At 38.4% G+C, this 21,363-nt stretch overlaps 1 protein-coding gene across 9 annotated transcripts in view; it reads left to right on the top strand.

Moving 5' to 3' along the window:
- Positions 1-21,363, top strand: part of TMEM116 (transmembrane protein 116) — a 104,217-nt gene that overhangs the window by 51,584 nt on the left and 31,270 nt on the right. For 6 of the 9 annotated variants that reach the window (XM_013056548.2, XM_045073771.1, XM_004753256.3 and 3 more), the window contains 7 exons: positions 4,901-5,005; positions 9,111-9,160; positions 10,312-10,395; positions 10,758-10,893; positions 12,532-12,676; positions 13,390-13,463; positions 14,463-20,201. In XM_013056548.2, coding sequence (XP_012912002.1) covers positions 4,901-5,005; positions 9,111-9,160; positions 10,312-10,395; positions 10,758-10,893; positions 12,532-12,676; positions 13,390-13,463; positions 14,463-14,714 — 846 coding nt within the window. In that variant the 3' untranslated portion in view covers positions 14,715-20,201. Of the gene's footprint in view, positions 1-4,900; positions 5,006-9,110; positions 9,161-10,311; positions 10,396-10,757; positions 10,894-12,531; positions 12,677-13,389; positions 13,464-14,462; positions 20,202-21,363 lie in introns of those variants that run through there. The other 3 variants (XM_045073773.1, XM_045073774.1, XM_004753259.3) reach the window with 2 other exon arrangements.

Here is a 21,363-nt window from a genome sequence, read left to right as displayed (position 1 = left end):
GGGTGCACATGGAATATTCTCCAGAATAGATCACATGCTGGGTCACAAATCACGTCTTAACATACAGAAAGACTGAGATTATACCATGCATATTCTCAGACCACAATGCTTTAAAACTTGAATTCATTCACAAAAACTTTGAAAGGATCACAATTACATGGAGGTTAATAAGCATCCTGCTAAAGAATGAGTGGTCCAGCTAGGAAATTAAAGAAGAGTTAAAAAAAATACATGGAAACAAATGAAAATGAAAACACAACAGTTCAGACCTTTGGGATGCACCAAAGATGGTCCTAAGAGGGAAGTCTACAGCAGTACAGAAATTTCTCAAGAAATAAGAAAAGTCTCAAATACATAACCTAATCTTGCACCTAAAGGAGCTAGAAAAAGAACAACAAATAAAGCCTGCATCCAGAAGGAGAAGAGCAATAATGAAAATTAGAGCAGAAATCAATGATATAGAAATTGGAAATGGAAATGGAAAAACCAGTAGAACGTATCACAAGGAAACTAGGAGCCGGTTCTTCGAAAAAATTTAATAAGATCGATAAACCCCTAGTAAGACTTAGCAAAAAGAAAAGAGAAAGGGCCCAAATAAACAAAATGATGAGGAGAAACCACAACAAAATGATGGTTGAGAAATCACAACGGACACCGAAGAAATACAAACAACTACAAAAGAATATTATGAGCAATTATATGGCAACACATTAGGCAATCTGGAAGAAATGGATGCATTCCTGGAAACATATAAACTACCAAATCTGAAACAGGAAGAAATAGAACAGAAAATAGAACCTGAACAGACTCATAACCAGCAAAGAAATTGAAGCAGTAATCCAAAAATCTCCCAACAAACAAGAGCCCACTTTGGATGGACTCCCAGTGGAATTCTACCAAAAATTTTTTTTAAAGATTTTATTTATTTATTTAAGAGAGAGTGAGTGAGCAAGAGAGAGCATGAGCAGGGGGAAGAGCAGAAGGAGAGGAAGAAGCAGACTCCCCTGCTGAGCAGGGAGCCCAATGATATGGGGCTAGATTCTAGGACTCTGGCATCATGACCTGAGTCAAAGGTGGACACTTAACTGACTGAGCCACCCAGGAGCTCCCCTACCAATCATTTAAAGAAGAATTAATACCTATTTCTCTGAAACTGTTTCAAAAAAAAATAAATGAAACAAAAAAATAATGAAAAATCCTCTGAAACTGTTTCAGAAAAATAAATGAAACAAAAAAATAAATGAACTTCCAAACTTGTTCTATGAGGCCAGCATTATCCTGACCCCAAAACCCAAAGACCCCACCAAAAAGGAGAATTACCAGTTTTCATGATGAATGTGCATGCAAGAATTCTTTCCAAGATACTAGCCGATAGGATCCAAGAGTACATTTAAAGGATTATTCACCAGGACCAAGTGGTGGGCTCTAGGGATGGTTTAGCATTTACTTTTAACAGCTTTATTGATATATAATTCACACATTTATTTATTTATTTTTAAAAAGACTTTATTATTTATTTATTTGACAGAGAGAGAGAGAGAGAGATCACAAGTTGGCAGAGAGGCAGGCAGGGAGAGAGGGGGAAGCAGGCTCCCCACTGAGCGGAGAGCCCAATGAGGGGCTCGATCCCAGGACCCTGAGATCATGACCTGAGCTGAAGGCAAAGGCTTAAACGATTGAGCTCCCCAGGCGCCCCTAATTCACACATTTAAAGTATACAAGTCAATGGCAACCATCATCATAATCAATTTTAGAATATTTTTAAAAATTTTATTATGTTCAATTAACCATCATTTAGCACATCATTAGTTTTGATATATAGAATATTTTCATTACCTCAAACCCCATACTTCCTATTCATCACTATCCAGTCTTCTCCTCCCAACCCTCGGTAACCACTACTGTACTTGTTGTCTTTATAATTTTGCCTATTCTGGATATTTCATTTAAATGGAATCATGCATTTCATATAAATGGAATAATACAATATATGGTCCTTTGTGACTGGCATCTTTCACTTAGAACAGTATTTTCAAGGTTCATCATGTTGTGGCATGTATCAGGATTTCATTCCTTTTTATTGGTGGATAATATTCTTTAAATGGATATAGCTCTTTATTTATTCATTCAACAAGTGATGGGTATTTGAGTTGTTTCCACTTTTTGGCTGTTTAAATAATGCTGGTCTGAATGTTTGTGTACAAGTTTTTGGGTGGACATGTTTTCATTTCTCTGGGGTATATAACTAAGAGTGCATCTTCTGGGTCATATGGTATAACTCTGTTTTGAACCTTTTGAGGTACTGCCAGTTTTCCAAAGCAATTACACTGTCTTATATTCTGATCAATAGTGTATGAGAGTTCCAATGACTGTATCCTTGCCAATACTTGTTATTATTATCTTTTTAGTTATATCCATCCTAGTAGGTGTGAAATCGTAGCTCATTATTTATTCATTAATTGACTTTAAATGTCAATCTGTCCTTCATTCTTCAGATTAATTATACTGTTAGTTATGTATTTCTTTTTATTTATTGATGTATTCAGTTGGTAGTGTTTTGTATCTATTCATGAAGTATATATTGCTTTGTAGTTTTCTTTCTTTGTTTTTGGTAGTATCTCTATAGAAGTTTTATAATCAGCTTAATTCTTTGTTCATAAAAACAGTCTGCATAGTGGCACCTGGGTGGCTCAGTTGGTTAAGTGTCTGTCTTTGGCTCAGGTCATGATCCCAGGGTCCTAGGATCAAGCCCTATGTTGTTGGGCACCCTCCCCAGCAGGGAAGTTTGCTTCTTCCTCTCCCTCTGCCCCTCCCTCTGCTGTGTGCTCTCTCTTGTTCACTCTCTCTCTCAAATAAATATATAAAATTAGAAACAAAAACAAAATAAGCTGTGTACTATAGCCTCCTTTTTTTTTCCTGAAAGCACTATGCAGTACTTTCATGATTTCTTTAAAAAAAAAAAAAAAAGATTTTATTTATTTATTTATTTATTTGACAGAGAGAGACAAAGAGAGAGGGAACACAAGCAGGGGGGAATGGGAGAGGGAGAAGCAGGCTTCCTGCTGAGTGGGGATCCCAGTGTGGATTTGGGGCTTGATCCCAGGACTTCGGGATCATGACCTGAGCTGAAGGCACTCGCTTAACGACTGAGCCACCCAGGCTACCCCTAATTTTACTGTGGTTCTTTTCTCTTTTCTTTTCTCTTCTCTTGTCTTCTCTTCTTTTCTTTTATATTATTTGTTTGAGAGGGAGAGGTAGAAAGAGCATGAGTGGGCTGAGGAGCAGAGGGAGAGGTAGAAGCAGACTCCCCGCTGAGCAGGGAGCTGGACACTGGGCTCAATCCCAGGATCGTGGGATCATGACCAGAGCCAAAGGCAGATGCTTAACTAAGGCACCCAGGTACCTCAACTCTAGTTCTTTCCTGATCTTAGTTTAAATGGTTACCAATTTTACTGGTTGAGTTTCTGTTAGATGCCAGACATTGGAATCTGCTCTGTGTGTGTGTGTGTGTATGTATACACATACATATATATATGTATGTATTTTGGGGGGGGGATTGCAAGTAGTGAACTCTGAATCTATATGATGCTTTCAAGACTTGCTTATTTTTCTAAGACATACTTTTAAACTTTGATTCAGGCAGTCTTCCATGTACAGCTAATTTTGTCCCATTTGTGAGGCAATACTCTTCTTATGATTCTACCTTATTATGCTGTAATATCTTCATTTCCTGCCTATGTATTAGGACATCTTTCCACTCTGAGTGATGGAAACACAAACTATTGCTTTGGAGATTGTTTCACCTATTCCTCTGTGGTTGTTCTGTTCCTGGTCTTCATGGTTTTCTGTCTCACATGCATAGATCAGTACTTAATCAAGGACTTGAGGGTACCACTGCAAATCTCCAGAGCACTATACCTGTGTAGCTACTTCTTCTTTGATAATCTACTTCATATATTATAGCTGCTTTGGCCTCTCCAAACTCTGAACTCTGCCTCTTCACTCACCAAGACAGCCCGTCTGTTGGTTTCCCCTTCATGGCACTCACTTTTTCCTGCCAGTGATTTAGGTCGTTTGCTTGTTTTTCTTCTTTCAGGGATTACTGTTCTGGACTGATGGTTACCCTAATATTTGAAAACAGGATTTTCCATATATTTTCTCCAATTTTTAGTTTTTAAGGCTGAAGGGAAAATTCTATTTCTATTATTTCATCAAAGATGGAAGCGGAAATTTTTTTCTCTGGGATTTTGTCCTGCTTATTCATTGCTATCTTGTCAGTTCTTTGATCCTTTTAAGGATCTAAAAAATATTTCATCTACTATGTTTAGTTTTTTTTAAAGACTTTATTTATTTACCACAAGTAGGCAGAGAGGCAGGCAGAGAGAGAGAGAGAGGTGAAAGCAGGCTCCCCGCTGAGCAGAGAGCCTGACGCAGGGCTCGATCCTACGACCCTGGGATCATAACCTGAGCCAAAGGCAGAGGCTTTAACCCACTGAGCCACCCAGGTGCCCCCTATGTTTAGTTTTTTTTAAATGGGAAACTGGTTCAAATAATTCAAATTATTAGAAATGGAAATCTTTACAGTCTTTCCAATTAAAAAATAAAATAGAAAAATACTCTAGGATATCTTCGTAAATGTAGAACAGCTGGGTGAGAAAAGGTGGCTAATGATGTGATTTCTCTAAATAGTCAAAAGGATAAAATAAGGAATCCAAGACATAAAATAGGTAGGCCTGGGTAGAATTCTCAGACATGGCCCAGTTTTGCATGTTATGGATATTAGATGGTACATTACTAATAGACCATTAAGTAGGATTCTTATGGTAGAAGATAATGTAATAAATTGAAAGAAGTCAGACTATAACAGTTATGAGGTTTTTTTTTTTTTATTCTCACCTAGATATTCTACATTTCCTCATTTCTTTACACCGTCAATTACATCTGGTATCTGTACAAAGAGTTGAGGATGAGACACAACCAGAATGGACAGAGCACATTTCCACTGGTAAGTTTTATTCAGAGTTGATAGTTAAGAACAGTATGCTACCTGAGCTGCCTAGGTGGCTCAGTGGGTTGAACCTCTGCCTTCAGCTCCCCTTGTGATCTTAGGTTCATAGGATAGAGCCATGCATGGGGCTCTCTGCTCTGTGCAGAGCCTGCTTCATCCCCCTCTCTCTGCCTGCTGCTCTGCCTACTTGTGATCTCTCTCTCTCTGTGCCCAATAAATAAATAAATAAAGTCTTAAAAAAAAACAAACTATGCTACCCATAATTCTGTGGGCTCACCCCTCCTGCCTTCTTTCCTCTGTCTTTAGTGCCACCATAGTGATGTGCATGAATGTCCTGGTACATGCTCTTAAGAGCATTAAAAATGCTGAAAAGAGGGGCACCTGGGTGGCTCAGTGGGTTAAAGCCTCTGCTTTCTGCTCAGGTCATGATCCCAGGGTCCTGGGATTGAGTCCCACATCGGGCTCTCTGCTCAGTAGGGAGCCTGCTTTCCTTCCTCTCTCTCTGCCTGCCTCTCTGCCTGTCAAATTAAGTTTAAAAAAAAATGCTGAAAAGAGAGACAAAATCCAGGTTCTTATTAGGCTGTGCTCCAAAGTCATCGTCTGGTTTCTCACTGTGATGATGAAGCATAATTACATTGGCGAATTTGAAATCATTGATGATCACAGAGTGGGGAAAATTGTTGTAAACCTCAGGGGCAGGTTAAACAAGTGTGGAATGATCAGTCCCAATTTAATGTACAACTGAAAGATGTAGAAAAATGGCAGAATAACCTGCTTCTGTCCCACCAGTTTGACTTCATTGTACTGACAGCCTCAGCTGGTATCATGGACCATGAATAAGCAAGATGAAAACACACAGGAGGGAAAATCCTGGAATTCTTTTTCTAGGGGTTTAATACGTATGTACAAATAAAATGCCTCAATGGAAAGAGAAGAGTATGATGAAACAAATCCATATATTCTTGATAAACAGTGCAAGCACTCAGGACTGGGTAGGTGAATTCATGGAGCTTAATAAAAGAGAAGTCATGTTTCTATTCTGTTGAAAAGATTTCCTCTTCTCTCTTGCCATCAAAAAAATAAAAAGGTTTTGCAGCCATCAAAAGAAATGAAATCTTGCCATTTGCAACAACATGGATGGAACTAGAGCGTATCATGCTTAGCGAAATAAGTCAAGCAGAGAAAGACAACTATCATATGATCTCCCTGATATGAGGAAGTGGTGATGCAACATGGAGGCTTAAGTGGGTAGAAGAAGAATAAATGAAACAAGATGGGATTGGGAGGGAGACAAACCATAAGTGACTCTTAATCTCACAAAACAAACTGAGGGTTGCCGGGGGGAGGGGGTTTGGGAGAAGGGGGTGGGATTATGGACATTGGGGAGGGTATGTGATTTGGTGAGTGCTGTGAAGTGTGTAAACCTGGTGATTCACAGACCTGTACCCCTGGGGATAAAAATATATGTTTATAAAAAATAAAAAATTAAATATAAAAAAAAATAAAAAGGTTTTGATTATAGGAAACATTATTTGCAGTACTGTCATTACTGCCTGGTTCCATCCTTCTTAGCTCCATGCCAGTCCGGCACTGCTGCTAGCGTAAAGAATAAGATCTTGGGTAGAGTCAGGGAAGGTGCTCAGTTTGCTCACATGGGATTTGGGCTCCAGGTGTTGGAAAGGGAGAATGTCTGTTTTGCTCTGCTATAATTCTTCAATATGTGTGGATAACAGATGGTGGTTTGCAGAAGAGCAGAAGGTAATCTGTGTTTGGTAATCAGAAAACAAGGTGGATCCAGGGAATAGTTGTCTTCCCTTCTTTGGTTCAAAGAGAGTTTGGTGCACTGTCTAGTATGACATTTATAAAAGAGAGGAGAGCACTAAGTACATATGGATTTTTTGTGTGTGCATACATATTTTACTTATCACATAATTCATTTATTTTAAGTTACAATCCAGTGGTTTCTAAAGAAGACTTACTATCTTGTAAAATAATATCATAAATCAGTTCCAAAATATTTTCTTCACCCTAAGTGAATTCTTCATGACCATTTATTGTTAATTTCCTACCCACCCCCTGTACTAGGGAACTGCTAATCTAATTTCTGACTCTGTAGATTTTCCTTTTCTGGACATTTCGTATAGATGGAATCATCCAATATATATTCTCTTGCGTCTGATTGATTTCATTTATAAGCTTTTGAAGTTTATCCATTATAGCATATGTAAGTCACTCTTTTTTAGTGCTAAATAGTATTCCATTGTATAGTTTCTTATTCCTGATTCTTTCGGTATATCACTAAGTGATCTTGGTAGAAAACATTTATAGGGGCGGCTTGGTGGCTCCATCGGTTAAGTGTCTGCCTTCGGCTCAGGTCTTGATCCTGGGGTCCTGGGATTGAGCCCCACCTCAGGCTCCCTGCTCTCTCTTCCCCTTCTTCCTGCTCATGCTCTCTCACTCTCTCTCAAATAAATAAAATCGTTTTTTAAAAAAACATTTTTATGATGTTAGCAATTTTCATTTCTTTGGCTGTCATTGTATATTTTAATCTTATTGTATAAATCTCACTAAATATTCCAGTTTTCTTATTTCTATAGTATCCATTCTATGGTGGTTTTTTAAAAGAGTTTATCTTTAAGTGATCTGTGTGGCCAACATGGGGCTTGAACCTACAACCACGAGGTCAAGAGTTGCATGCTCCACCAACTGAGCCAACCAGACACCTCTGTTTTGGTTTTTTTGAAGGGGATTTTTTGTTTAAAAGCATCATGGAGTAAATTAATCTGGAGAACTTACCCATATACCTTTCTCTAGAGCCTACAGATCAGTTCTAGACTTAATGAAAGTGGTATACTATCATATGCATGATGAAACTCAATAAAAATTTATTGAATGAATAAATGGTACTATTATCTAAGTTGTTTTTAAAAATCAGAGATTCATTGACAGTAAGGTAAGAACAAGAATTAAAAACAGTTTAGCCTGATGGGTAGAGGATAGAATAAAAAGGGAAGATGGGACACAGGTAGGAGAGATCACCCAAGATTGATTTTACTTTTCTCATTTTACTTAAAGTCAATAGTGACTGTTTTACTTGAAATCATTTACTCTTTCTGATCCATAGTTTTTAGGGCCAATCAATTACCCATCTCTGATTATTGATTAACTGCTCACTTAATGCTTATTGATTTTTAACAATGCCATTCTAAAGATTTATTTATTTATTTATTTGACAGAGATCACAGATAGGCAGAGAGGCAGGCAGAGAGGGAAGGGGGAAGCAGGCTCCCTGCTGAGCAGAGAGCCCGATGCGGGGCTTGATCCCAGAACTCTGAGGTCATGACCTCAGCCGAAGCTAGAGGTCTTAACCCACTGAGCCACTGAGCTACCCAGGCGCCCCTAACAATGTCATTCTAGAATATAATAGGATCTCTTACCTCAGAACAGAAAAAAGCTGTTTTCTAGTCTATTCTCACTTTAAGGTGTTCTATTCAAATTCTTTTATCATAAACTTCCAGTGGGTAGATAACATTCTTCTATAAATTATTTTTCAGTGTCTAACACAACTGGGGGTGTTTAGAATGTTCTTTCTTCTAGAGTCTAATAGATGTTATATCCAAAGGGCTCATTTGACCTCCCTCCTTTATGCTAATTCTGGCCTACTAAGCTCTGCTGGTCATTTTATACATAGACTTCTGCTCCACTCTTAAGGTCTGAAAAGTCCACACCTCCCTGGATCTAAAAGAGAATAGGATTGAACTGTTATTAGAAGACGGAGGAGTACTGTATGATTTCATATTTACCTTTCTTTTTTAAAGAATTTACTTTGGTATCCAAGTCTTATATTAAGCTACTTCCCACAGGCTTTCCTTGTGGCTGCTGTTGCTGTTGTACTTTTTAGATTATAGTAATAGAGATAAAATTCTCTTGTCTCCAGTGCTAAGGAACTATCTATTTAAATGGAGTTTTATAGCAAATATTGCTTGACAGAAGCAGGCTCTTTGGAATTTTTGTTTGTACAAGTGATAATTAATGATCTGATATTTATTTTATTATGATTGACAGTATACTAAGACTTTACTCATATTTATTTTTTTCACAGGTTATAGATTATACTTGTCATGTTGGTCAAATAGCCATCATTTTGTCAAGGTAAGGTTTTTGCTTTCCTTTCCTAGCAAGGTGTAAACTCATTATTCTGTGGTCTAGGTGAGAACAAATAGGACAGTGCCCTTCATTTCCATAGAGTCTATCACTCCTAGATCCTCACAGAGCCTTACTGAGTTAGAAGCAACAAACATATGATCATTGGAACCATATTCCCAGGTAGAATAGGCAAGCAATTTTAGATTCAGATTTTAACCTTAATTCTGCCATTAACTCTGTGTGATCTTCAAAAAATATTTCGCTTTAAGTCTTTGGACTTCTAATTCCGTTTTATATCATAAAGAGTTATAACAGATAGCTTTCAAGATCTCATCCACCTTTATAACCCTGGGTGAGAGTCTTGGAATTATTTACCCTCAGAAGGGTCTGGATCTCACCTAATGTAGTAGTCATGTTAGAGTTGACATTAGAGTTTATAACTTTTACTTCTGGATCTTTCCCTCTTATAGGGAGCTGGCTGTATTTAGCTGGATTAATAATTGGTTATTTAAGTGTATGCTTTGAAAAAGCTCCTAGAAATGTGGTGTTGAAAATTAAGTTATTCCTGGTGGCCATGGAAAGTTAGCACATAACTCCCTGTTAGGTTTTTTCCTTTCACTTTGATCCACACCCAGAGACTCTCTGACACCATTATAGGGCTCATTAATTTAGGTAGGAAATGCATTCTCCACTCCACTTACCCACCAATTGGACAAAAAGTATACATAAGGGGTTTTTTTTTTTGACAGAGAGATCACAAGTAGACAGAGAGGTTGGCAAGAGAGAGGGGTAAGCAGGTTCCCTACTGAACAGAGAGCCCGATGTGGGGCTCAATCCCAGGACCCTGAAATCATGACCTGAGCCAAATGCAGAGGCTTTAACCCACTGAGCTACCCGCACCCCTATATATAAGGTTTTTGAGGCATTTTTCTTGAAGAAATTATATCTATATAATTTCATATATATATATGAATATATAATATAATATATTTATTATATGTTATATATAATGTATTATATATATATATATATATATATAAATTTGTGGAGAGTGGAGGGGTGATGGAGTTGGAAGAAGAACAGAGTATTTTGTGATGGGGAAAGGCCATGAAAATGCCGGACTATTAGGGTGATGTTTTTTTTTTTGTCCCTCCCAGCCTGATACCTCTTCTGTTAATGATACCTGTATTCTGTCTGGGCAATGTTAGTGAATGTTTCCACAACTTCAGCCAGAGCCACAGGTAAGCAAGGGCCAAATCTGTCATTTCTGTGGTAGACTGCACCTTTTCTTTTCTATATATAGAGATGGAAAAGACTTTCTACATACATTCTCGCCAAGTTGCTTGTATTTGGAATAAGGTTCTATGGAACCTTGGTAGAGTCTATAGAACAAGGTATAATCAAAGCAAAAGATACATAAATAGGAATATAATGTGAAGTGACTAGAAGATAATGTATCTATAAGAAAGAATAAGGTATTATGGGCCAGGGTTAGCAGAATGGTAAGTAACATTGGATACTTAATAAATTTTGTTTTACCAAATATGTATCTCTCTAGTGTCATATCTGTAATAGTGGTCCTGTCCATTGATTCTCTTCCTAGGTGTATTCTGATGTTCTCACCACCATCAGCCATGGCTAAACTGCCTTATGCCAACACATCTGTCTGTAGCACACTTTATTTTTATGGGATCACCATTTTCCTGACCAGCTTTCTCCTCAGCCTCCTCACCATTGTGGTATGGTGCCATCTGCTCTTATGGAAAGAGAGGGGATTGGGAGCGATGGGACGTTATTCCCAGGGACTGGGGAAAATGGGATGGAGAGGCATTTCCTAAAGTCTTAGAACTAAGAAAGTAGCTAAGAGATAATTGACAGTTTAATTACTATCTCAGCATTTGGACTTCCCAAGATTAAATGATTAGGGGGGAAAGAGTCTCTAGTCATTACGTGAGAATTATGCTCACTCTAGGACTAATTAATACATGTTCCTGTGGATCCTCATGGAAGACCAGACCAGAAAATTAGTATATGTCATGTATACTCTATAGTATATGTCAAGTATAACGCTCTAGAACATTAGAAATGTGCTGTGATTTAATTTGATTATTTTCCAAATAATGAGGGAATTTTTGCTAGTGCAGCTGGCACTTGTGAACAAAATAAAATTATGGAGAATTTCCTTTAACAATTTAAAAATAAATTGTGGAGATAGCTTAGCTCAAATCAGCAACTTTGTAAAGAGGGTGAAATGAATAGTTTATATTAAGATGATTCTGATGATCTTCACTTAGAACTAATTGACAAGAGAGGCAGGTATCCCATAGCCTGGTACCCTGGGGATTCTTTTTTTTTTTTTTTTTTTTTAAGAATTTATTTATTTATTTGACAGAAAGAAAGAGACATCGAGAGAGGAGATCAGGCAGGGGGAGTGGGGGTGGGGAGTTGGTGGGGAGTGGGAAGGGGAGAAGCAGGCTTCCTGTAGAGCAGCGGCCTGATACCGGGCTCAATACCAGGACCCTGGGACCATGACCTGAGCCACCCAGGTGCCACTACCCTGGGGATTCTTGATTGCTTTTTTAAATAATGCAATCTTCAGAACTGATTCTACTAGACATTAATATTCCCAAATAAGTGAAAGCCTTCTTTTGATTCCTATGTCTGTGAAGAAATGAAATTACATGGCTAAACTTAATGAAATAATTGGCTTATTAACTTAGAGAGTGGGTCTGGATGATTAGGGAGAATTTTAGATTTGTCAGATTTGTTACCAAAATTATTACCTAATTTACTCCCCACAGAAAGCACATTGGAGGTCTGAACTGATTTATATTTGTTTCATTAGCTTATATAGAGAGCCCCCAGATGTAAGGGGAAAACAGTCCCCTTTTCCATCTAAGGGCAAGAAGAAACTTCCTAAAACTTTATTTTGCTTTGAGTTGAGAATTTCAGCTCAGCCATGGTGCTAATGTATTTATTTTAAGGGTATTAAGCATAGAACACTTTCTAACACAGGCTCTAGTATAGCATTTTAAAAGAGGGCCTGGTTAGATCTTAGCTTTAACTTCCTATATATACTGTGATTAGCCTCAGTTTTTTGGGGGGGGGGGAAGCCTGTGAGTTGATGTAAAGTTTATGTATTGAACATGGTAACCACAGGTTTGGCTAATATCTATCCATTTCCCCTGGGCTAGAAAAGTTCACTCTGAAGATGATTTTCTTTCAGAAAAATCCAGGCTTAGATGGTAAAGACAGGAGAACAAGTTTTCCTGCTGTCAGATCCTGAGAGAGGTGATCCCCCTATAACAATAGGAAGCTAGAGCTAGGAAGTTTTACCAAGCCTCAGGCAAACTACTCATTGATGTACCCCTGTTTAGGTCTTACTCATCCAAGCCCAGACCCTTTATAAAAAGTTTGTGAAAAAAACTGGCTTCCTGGGGAGTGAACAGTGGGCAGTGATTCACATTGTGGAGCAGCGAGTACGCTTCTACCCGTTGGCCTTCTTTTGCTGCTGGGGCCCAGGTGGGTATCTTAAAAGGAAGAGCTGGGCAATAATGAGGACACCTATTGGGTTCTGATGAAGCAAAGTGGTCTCACCAAGAAGAATGACTGCAACTTGTAAAATTCCTGTCCAACTGTAAAATCCATGTTGGTCCCACTTTCTTCTTTTTCTTCCTGTGTTTTAGACATGAGATGCAACCTTAGAGAGGAAACATTCTGATAGAGTTCAGAGATACTAACACCTGTCCCTCCTAGTACACAAAATATAATGAAGATCAGATTGAATAGTACTTATGAAAGATCTTGGTGAATTCTGAAGCACCAAGAAGTGTAACTTATCTCCCCATAGTGTATCTTAACCAACATTGCTACACTGTAACCTGCAAAGTTTAGTCAGTGAGGAATGGAAGTTGGAGACTGGAGGCCCAGTGGTTCATGTTACTGGTTAATCTCATTCCTAGTCTTCATTATGCCTGTACCCTTATTTCTCATGGTGCATAGGCATGTATACTGGGGGATTTTTGTAAAGATTTTACTTAGTAGAGAGAGCACAAGCAGCGGGAGTGGCAGGCAAAGGGAGTCCCATGCAGGACTCAGTCCCAGGACCCTGGGATCATGCCTGAGCTGAAGGCAGATGCTTAACCGACTGAGCCACCCAGGTATCCCTATACTGGGGAATTTTATGCTCAGACAGGTAGGGATGGCAAGAAGATTTATACTTTGTGTTTTCACAGCTGTCATTCTGGTGATCATAAAGTTGACCAAGCTACAGGACATGAAGCTTCACATGGTCCTCTGTGTTCTCCAGGTAACACCTTCAGTATCCATTTTTACACTCTCTTATCCTGTTCTCTTACACTGACATTACTCAGTAAGCACAGTTTTTTCCCTTAGTGTATTTATTTCTGTGTTGCAAAAAAGAAAATGTATTATTTATATTCAGTTATGAAAAGTGTTAAGTTTTCCTCACAGATAAAGTAGATACTTCTGTGAAAGTGTTGCCATGCATTCCAGAGCATATGTATCTCTGGTTAACTTCATTTTATTGGTATGTTTTTAAGGAATGGGTAACAAAAAACCAAAATCTACCAGATAATGTTTTTTATGAAACATTGATAGTGACATAATCTCTCTCCCACCCAAAGCAAATTGAATGGGATAGATTAGCTATTCCAGGTAAATGAGGAGAGAGGAAGACAGAGATAGAACAGTTCTCTCTTTTCCTCTTTTATTAGACTTATGAAGTTTTTTTTGGGTTATTTGACTATACTGATAGGGCATTTTCCTCAAGCCTGACCTGGGAAATGGGGGTAATGAGAAAGGGGATTGAAATCCATTCATTTTTCATTATGTATGTGCCAAGAAGTATGACCAACCCTCAGTCATCCATAACAAGGTACGGTGCAAAGAGTGAGTTCAGGAAGAACTAGAATGGGATGAAATCAGAGAGGTTGACAAACCATGAGAGTTGGGACCATGAAACAAACTGAGGGTTACAGAACAAAGGGGGTGGGGGAATTGGGTAACCGGGTGATGGGTATTAAGGATGGCATGTGTTATGTTGAGAACGGGGTGTTATATGCAACTAATTAATTGTTGAACACTATATCAAAAACTAATTATGTACTATATTTTGGCTAATTGAGCATAGTAAAAAAAAGAGCTAGAAAAATATGAAAAACTGACACCAGATTTTGCTGTTTGAGATAAAACAAATATAACAGTTCTTTATAAATGAGGGGAATGGGGACGATTCCCTGGATCTCTGAAAACCTGAAGGATGGGTTCCATCACTTCATCTCCTCAGGCTCTAACAGCATCATCCCAGGGTCTTCTCAACTGTGGAGTATATAGCTGGACACAATACAAGTTCTACCAACTAAAGCAACAGGCTCGGCGTGATGCAGACACCCAAACACCATTATTATGCTCACAGAAGAGATTCTATAGCAGGGGCCTAGATACAATGGAGTCTGCCCTTGGTTTTGATACCAGCCCTCCACCATTCTTTGAAACTGTAATACTGGAACATCCAGGAACCAGAATTATTCCACATTAATGGATTGAGAAGAGTGTTGGGGAACAACATCTCAGGTCTTTCCAACCATGCCTTAAACTATGGAAGTGAAAGAGGTTGTAGTGCTGTGGTTAGTAGCTTTTCTTGTTGAATTGGGCAGGATCTCTCTGTTATTCTCAGATTCACTAAAGTCTTTGTTCAGGGAGGTAAAGTCACTTTCCTTCTAAGAGATAGACTCCTATCACCTCAGTGAATACTATATTTGTTTAAATCTCTTCTGGATAATTTCCAAGTTATTACTTACATGTGCCATTTCCAGGCTCTCTACTCTGTGGTCATGTGGGAAGTAGGGTGGCATGTAGCAGCTTGCTGAGATTTTGCTAGTATTGTTATTCTCTCTGAAGTTGGACAAAGAAAGTCCTGGGTTTCTGTTTTTTGAAGAGTTTTTGAAACTCAGAAGAAGTGAGGACAATAACTACCAAAAGACTGACAGTGGGATCCTCAGGCACAGCCTCCTCTCTTATTTGTTCAGTGCTATTCTAAGTCTTGACAGTAGGAACCATCTGCTCTAGGAAATTAAGGCAAATCTCATGAAGTTACAAGAGATAATACGATCTAAGAGAAATCAGGATTAAAAGAAACTTTAGGTATCAAAAACTCTCAACTCCCATTTATAAGCAGAAGTCCAAAGGTAGGTTTCATAGTCCCTGGACATAGAATTTGGTTGAACCATATGAACTTAGCATTTTTGTAGGTGCAAATGACCTAATATCATCAATTTTGCATGGTTTAACCTAATGGTAGGTGCTCGATGTATGTTTATAGAATAAATGAATGAATAAGTGAATGAATGGCTAGAAAGAACCTTTTGGGAAAGAAAAGATTCCCAGACTGCAGAGCCTCATTCACTAGCAAGAATGTCTACCTGTTTTGTCTTCCCCCTCCCCTCTCCTTCATCATCTTTCTCTTCCTCCTCTTCTTCTAAAAGATTTTATTTATTTATTTGAGAGAGAGCGTGCAAGCAGTGGGTGGAGTAGAGGGAGAGGGACAAGAAGACTCTATGCTGAGCATAGAGCATGACACAGGACTCAATCCCAGGACCCTGATATCATGATCTGAGCTGAAACCAAGATTCAAACACTTAACTGACTGAGCCAGCCAGGGACCATCCTTCTTCTTTAATCACACAACAAGTGGTGTTTGATCTCTTTAGTTAAGTTATGAACAAAACCAGATACTAAGGGCATCAGATACTAAGATGCCGAAACAAAGAAGAAAAGCCAAATGGACAAAGTGGCTGGAATGACAATCAACTAAAACACCTGGAACTAATAACGAGATGCTTCGCCCCTAATTTACTCCTTTGGTCTGTCCAAGGAAAAATCCTCAAGGTTAGAGATAATTGACAGAGTAGATTACAATGCTGAATTAGATAGGATACTATGAAACTTAAGTTCCAGAAATAACTCCGAAGGAACTCTCTGTAGAACTGTTAGGGAGATCAGTAACAGATCTTTAGGTTTGAGGCCTTAATGTGGAGGGTGACCTGGCCTTTTTACTTCAAGATCACATCTTGAGGCCTGTCATTGCCCCATAGTTCTGGAAACCTGATTTCTGGGTCGCACAGAACAAGAAAGATTGCTTCACATAGGGAGCTTCTTTAAATTCTTTTAATTTAAAAAATGAGTAAGTATTAACATTTGGGATGGCAGATGGAAAAAAAAAATTCCTATTTCCGTAGACCTTGAGGGACACCAGAACTACGGAGTGTGATTCTTAAAAAGTTTTATTAAGTGGGGTACCTGGGAAGCTTAGTCGGTTGGGCATCTGACTCTTAATTTCTGCTCAGGTCATGATTTCTGCATCATGGGATTGAGCCCCACAGCTCTACACTCAGTATGGAGTCTCTTTCTTCCTCTTCCTCTGCTCGTGCTTGCTCTCTGTCTCTCTGTCTCTGTCTCTGTCTCTCTCTCACAAATAAATAAAATATTTTTTAGAAAGGTCTTTTTTGTATCACTCCATATTTGGCTTTATTATCAGAAAGAAGGTAATGATGAAATGTTTTTCAGGTTTGTTCATTTTGCTTCTCTGATGAATTTTTTGCACAGACATTGGTTTTAGATCTTCTATGGATGTAAGTAAACAAAAACATAGTAGGAATGAGAGACAGTAAAAGGCTAGGCAAGATCCAGATTAGGATTATAAGCTTTTTGTCATACTGAGAGTCAGAGCAGACACATGGAGCTGGGCCACTATTCAAACTGCCCCCCAAGTCCCTAGATTCACATGTAGGAGGGGTATGGATGTAGACACAGAGATATTCATAAAATTATTGCAAATACCCCTCCATAACACTTGTCCAGGTTGTATTCATAGTAGATAGAGTATAGAGGTATCTAAGCAGGTTTGATTAATATAGATCTGTAAATGATGTTGGGTACCATCCCTCTCAACAGCTCTGTCCATGACTTCAAAAAATTCTGCACTCCAATACCACATGTCCTACATGGGGAACTGGGTAAGGTTTGATGTTTTTTAATTCAGTCAACAGCCTTTCACATTTTGCAACTTCCCAGGCTACCTTTTTGTCCTTTCCAAAGATTTTAACACACCAATTCTCCAGGTTTCAGCACCAGCCCTGGTAATAGTAACCTGTTCTTTGTAAGGAACGCCACCTTCCTTGTATCTGTCGGGCATTACCTGGAAATGCCATTTCAGTGTTCTGGGAGGTCACACTCATCTACTCTGAGGCAGCAGTGTGTAGAAATATGCTGGGTTTTTAGAAGGATCCCAAATGTGTTATCTGAACCTTCCTTCACTGGCATGAAGATAGACAGTAGTGATCCTTTTAATAACCAAGGACCCTGCCACAATCACATTCTTTTCCCTTATTAACTGTCTTTTCTTTTCCCCCAATATGGCTTTCCAAAGGAGCTTTGGAGCTCAGGTTTTTTAAAACAGGCTATACCCTCTGTGCTTATGCAATAGTCATTGGAAGTAGTCAGTGGTGCAGTTGCTGAAGCCCTTATCTACAGTAAGAAATTCATTCAGAGGTCAGAGGTTCTGGCCATGACACTTGCAGGCCCACATGGTCATGCTTCATTCCCAAGTTTTGGCCAAGCTTGTGAGCCATAAAAGCTGTAAAATGTGTTATATTTTTATGACCGAAAGATTCAACACTGGTTGAATTCTTAGCAATGCAGGTCCCACTAAGAAATGCATGGCTTGGGGTGCCTGGGTGGCTCAGTGGGTTAAGCCGCTGCCTTTGGCTCAGGTCATGATCCCAGGGTCCTGGGTTCAAGCCCCGCATTGGGCTCTCTGCTCAGCAGGGAAGCTGCTTCCCCCCTCCCTCTGCCTGGCTCTCTGCCTACTTGTGATCTCTCCCTATCAAATAAATAAATAAAATCTTAAAAAAAAAATGAAAAGAAACGCATGGCTCTGGTACTTCCCAAGACTTTGGCCAATGATCATATGAATGACATTTACGCCTCACTCTTCTCAAAAGATGCCAGTCTCTCTAGCAGTTAAAATTTTGAAGTGTTTCTTGCAAGTTCAGGGAGATTTTTCACTAGGTTTCTTTCTGTCTATATCTTTAACCTAGTAAATAATACTGGGTTACAGTACATTTAGTTTCTTCTTGTACCTGTTAACATGAACATCCGTTACCATCTGTATTGTCTTGGTAGCATTATTATTCCACACTTGGAACTGCATCCTGTCAACTACAGTAAATATTTCTGCATGCTTGGGTAGTGACCACATACACGACATTGAAAAGGAAGAGGGTTCTATTTTGCTCTGAAATTGTGAAGTGGTTAAGAGTCCCTCTTGTTTATCTCTACTCACTGTACAAGAATAACCTGATTTTAAAGATAAGCTGAAAACCATATGCCCAAAATTCTTTGAAGTATAGATGGTCTTAATGCCAAAGGCAGTGTCATATAAATTCCGGACTCCCTTTATACCCCTGAGCAAGTGCTGATAGTCACAGAGAATGCAGTTCACCCTCTGAACATCCATTCATCCTGAGTAAAAGGTATGTCTAATCCTAGTATCCCATTTTGATGTGTATAAACATGGTAGTTCTTGATAAATAATCCTTTCTTTTGCTTCATATTAATAAGAGGCTATTTTCCTTATATGAGTAGAATATAGGACAATTTTTCTGCTTTTTCTTTCAGAAGTTTGATATCATCAAGTTTCTAGGGATGACTGTTTTATAATAAAGAGATTTCCATTTATAGTGTACCCCTTGAAGAATAGTTATTATCAGCTATAAATATGTCATGCAGCTTAATGTAGGAAGGGCTCATTCTCAAGTGCCCATTCAAGAATTCTTGGAAGAAAAATCACTCTAAACCTTATCCATGACCACTTGATTTCATAGAAGGAAGAGCAAAAGGGAGGCAAAGTAACTACAGTTGTAATTTTCATGGCCCAGTTGAAACAACTAATACTCTTCTACCTCTGTCTCAGTTGCCTTGCCTGAGATCCATATCTTTGTCAGTGACATAGTATGGTTAAAGCTCAAAGCTTTGCTGCCTGTGGCAAGGATAGCTGCTCTTATCCTGAGAGTTAAAAGAGGACATCTGTAGTTTGACTGTGCCTCTTCCTACTCCTGTTGTGTTATCTCTTCTCAGGAGTGCCCTAACTTTGCAACCTTCATGAAAGCACAAAATTTTAGTGCTGCTTAATTGAGCTCCAGTTGTCTTCATAGAGGAGTGTACCAAGGAAAACTTGGTACAGAGAGGAAACTTTCAAAGGTCCTGCCAGTATTATGACTCAGGATCACACACCAAGAAAAGAAAAAGCTATAACCTTATTTGTTTAGTCCCAGTCCCCATGGAAGTCTTCCTCTCCTGTCATTCATTGTTCTTTTGAGTCATTGAAACCACAGGTTTCTAGAAGCAGGGGTTTGTAGATCTCTGGGTAGGTCATATTTTGTACCATCCCTACTCTGAATCATTCAGCCCTTTTCAAACCTCCAGTTCCTTTTCCTTTCTTTGTCACAATATGTTTATTGGCTAATTCCTAGAATACATGTAAAGTATTAGAGTAACCCATGTCTCTGTGAAAAGCACATATGTAAACTGAAAAATAATATTTTTATTCAATTCTTTTTTTCTCTTTAGCCTTACAGTATGAGGTCAAAATAATGTTTTCTAGAATTATCTAGGTTATACTTCTTTATCTAAACTTATTCGGCATGGTGATATTATTCATTTTGAATACAGCTAAATTCATGTATTACTGTTTGTATTTCATTTTGGGCTTTTCCCCACATTTTGGATGATGATGATGTTTTTGGCATATGTGAAATGTTACCATGATTCTAAAACTCAGTAGTGTACTGAAAAAAGTATGCAGAGTATACCTCCTTGAGCCTTTAATCTGTTCCATGTCCTACTTCTTTCTACCCAGCTCCCAACCACCTATCTTAATAGTACTTAGTTTATTTTTCCTCTCTTTCTGCACAAATTAGAAAATGCATGTATATTTTCTTGTATCCTCCTCTCTTTTTTTAGGATTTTATTTGAGAGAGAGAGTATGTGCATGAGAGAGTGAGCATGAGTGATGGGGAAGGGTAGAGGGAAAGGAGAAGCAGAGAGGAGAAGCTCAGCAGAGAGCTTGATGTGGGGCTCAGTCCCATGTCCCTGGGATCATGATCTGAGATGAAGGCAGATGCTTAATGAACTGAGCCATTCAGGCATCCCTATCCTCTTCTTTCTTATAAATAAATGTAGCATAACATTTTGCATTTTCCTCTTTAAGCTTAAAGATACATCCTGTAAATAATCCCATAGCAGTTCATTCTTCATTCTTTCTTTTTCACGGCTGCATAATACTCTATTTTATGGATATAATTTATTCAATCACTCTTCTCTGTATGGGCTTTTGAATTGTATATATTGTTTTGAAATTACATACAACACATCAACAAATAATCTTGCACATAGGTATTTTTGTGGAGGCACGTTCCTTCACAAAATAGGGAAGCAGTGCCTCTGTAACTAACTGTAAATGTAGCTTTGTTTAATATTGCCAAATTCCCCTTCAAAAGGGTTTTTCCAGTTGCATTCCCACCAGCAATGTATTAGAATGCCCATTTTACCACATTGTAAGCTACAGGGTATGTTACCATGCCATAAATTTTAATTTTCAGCCATTTAATAGGTGAGAAGGGGCATCTCAGTGCTATTTAACTTGTATTTTTCTACTTTGAGTGAATTTGAACAGGTTTTAATATGTTTAAGGTCATTTAAAAAAATCTTTTAATAGTTATTTTTTCATGTCTTTACCCCCTTTTCTATCAAGGTTTTGGTCTATTTTCTCTTTACCCCCCAGCTTTATTGAGGTATGATTCATGAATAAACTGTGTATATATGAAAGCATACAACATGTTGACTTGATATATGTATGGACTGTGAAATATTTATTTACATATAAAACATAAATATATTTGTGTAAATGTAAATTTTCTAAAAGGCAAGAAACTCATACAGTTAAAATAATTTTGGAGAAGAATAACATATGGGAGGAATCCCTCTTTTCAATTTGAAGACAATGTGATATTGGTGATGGGATAGATACACTGATCAATCAAACAGAAGAGAGAACCCACACATGTATGGCCAACTAGTTTTTGACAAAGGAATAATATGAACTGCATGGAGGAAGGACAGTCTTTTCA

This window comes from Mustela putorius, unplaced genomic scaffold, assembly GCF_011764305.1.
Source record: "Mustela putorius furo isolate JIRA1106 unplaced genomic scaffold, ASM1176430v1.1 tig00537248_pilon_pilon_pilon, whole genome shotgun sequence".
Classification (NCBI taxonomy): Eukaryota; Metazoa; Chordata; class Mammalia; order Carnivora; family Mustelidae; genus Mustela; species Mustela putorius.
The sequence above is the reverse complement of the archived record's forward strand: the minus strand, read 5'-3'. Positions and strand labels throughout refer to the sequence as shown.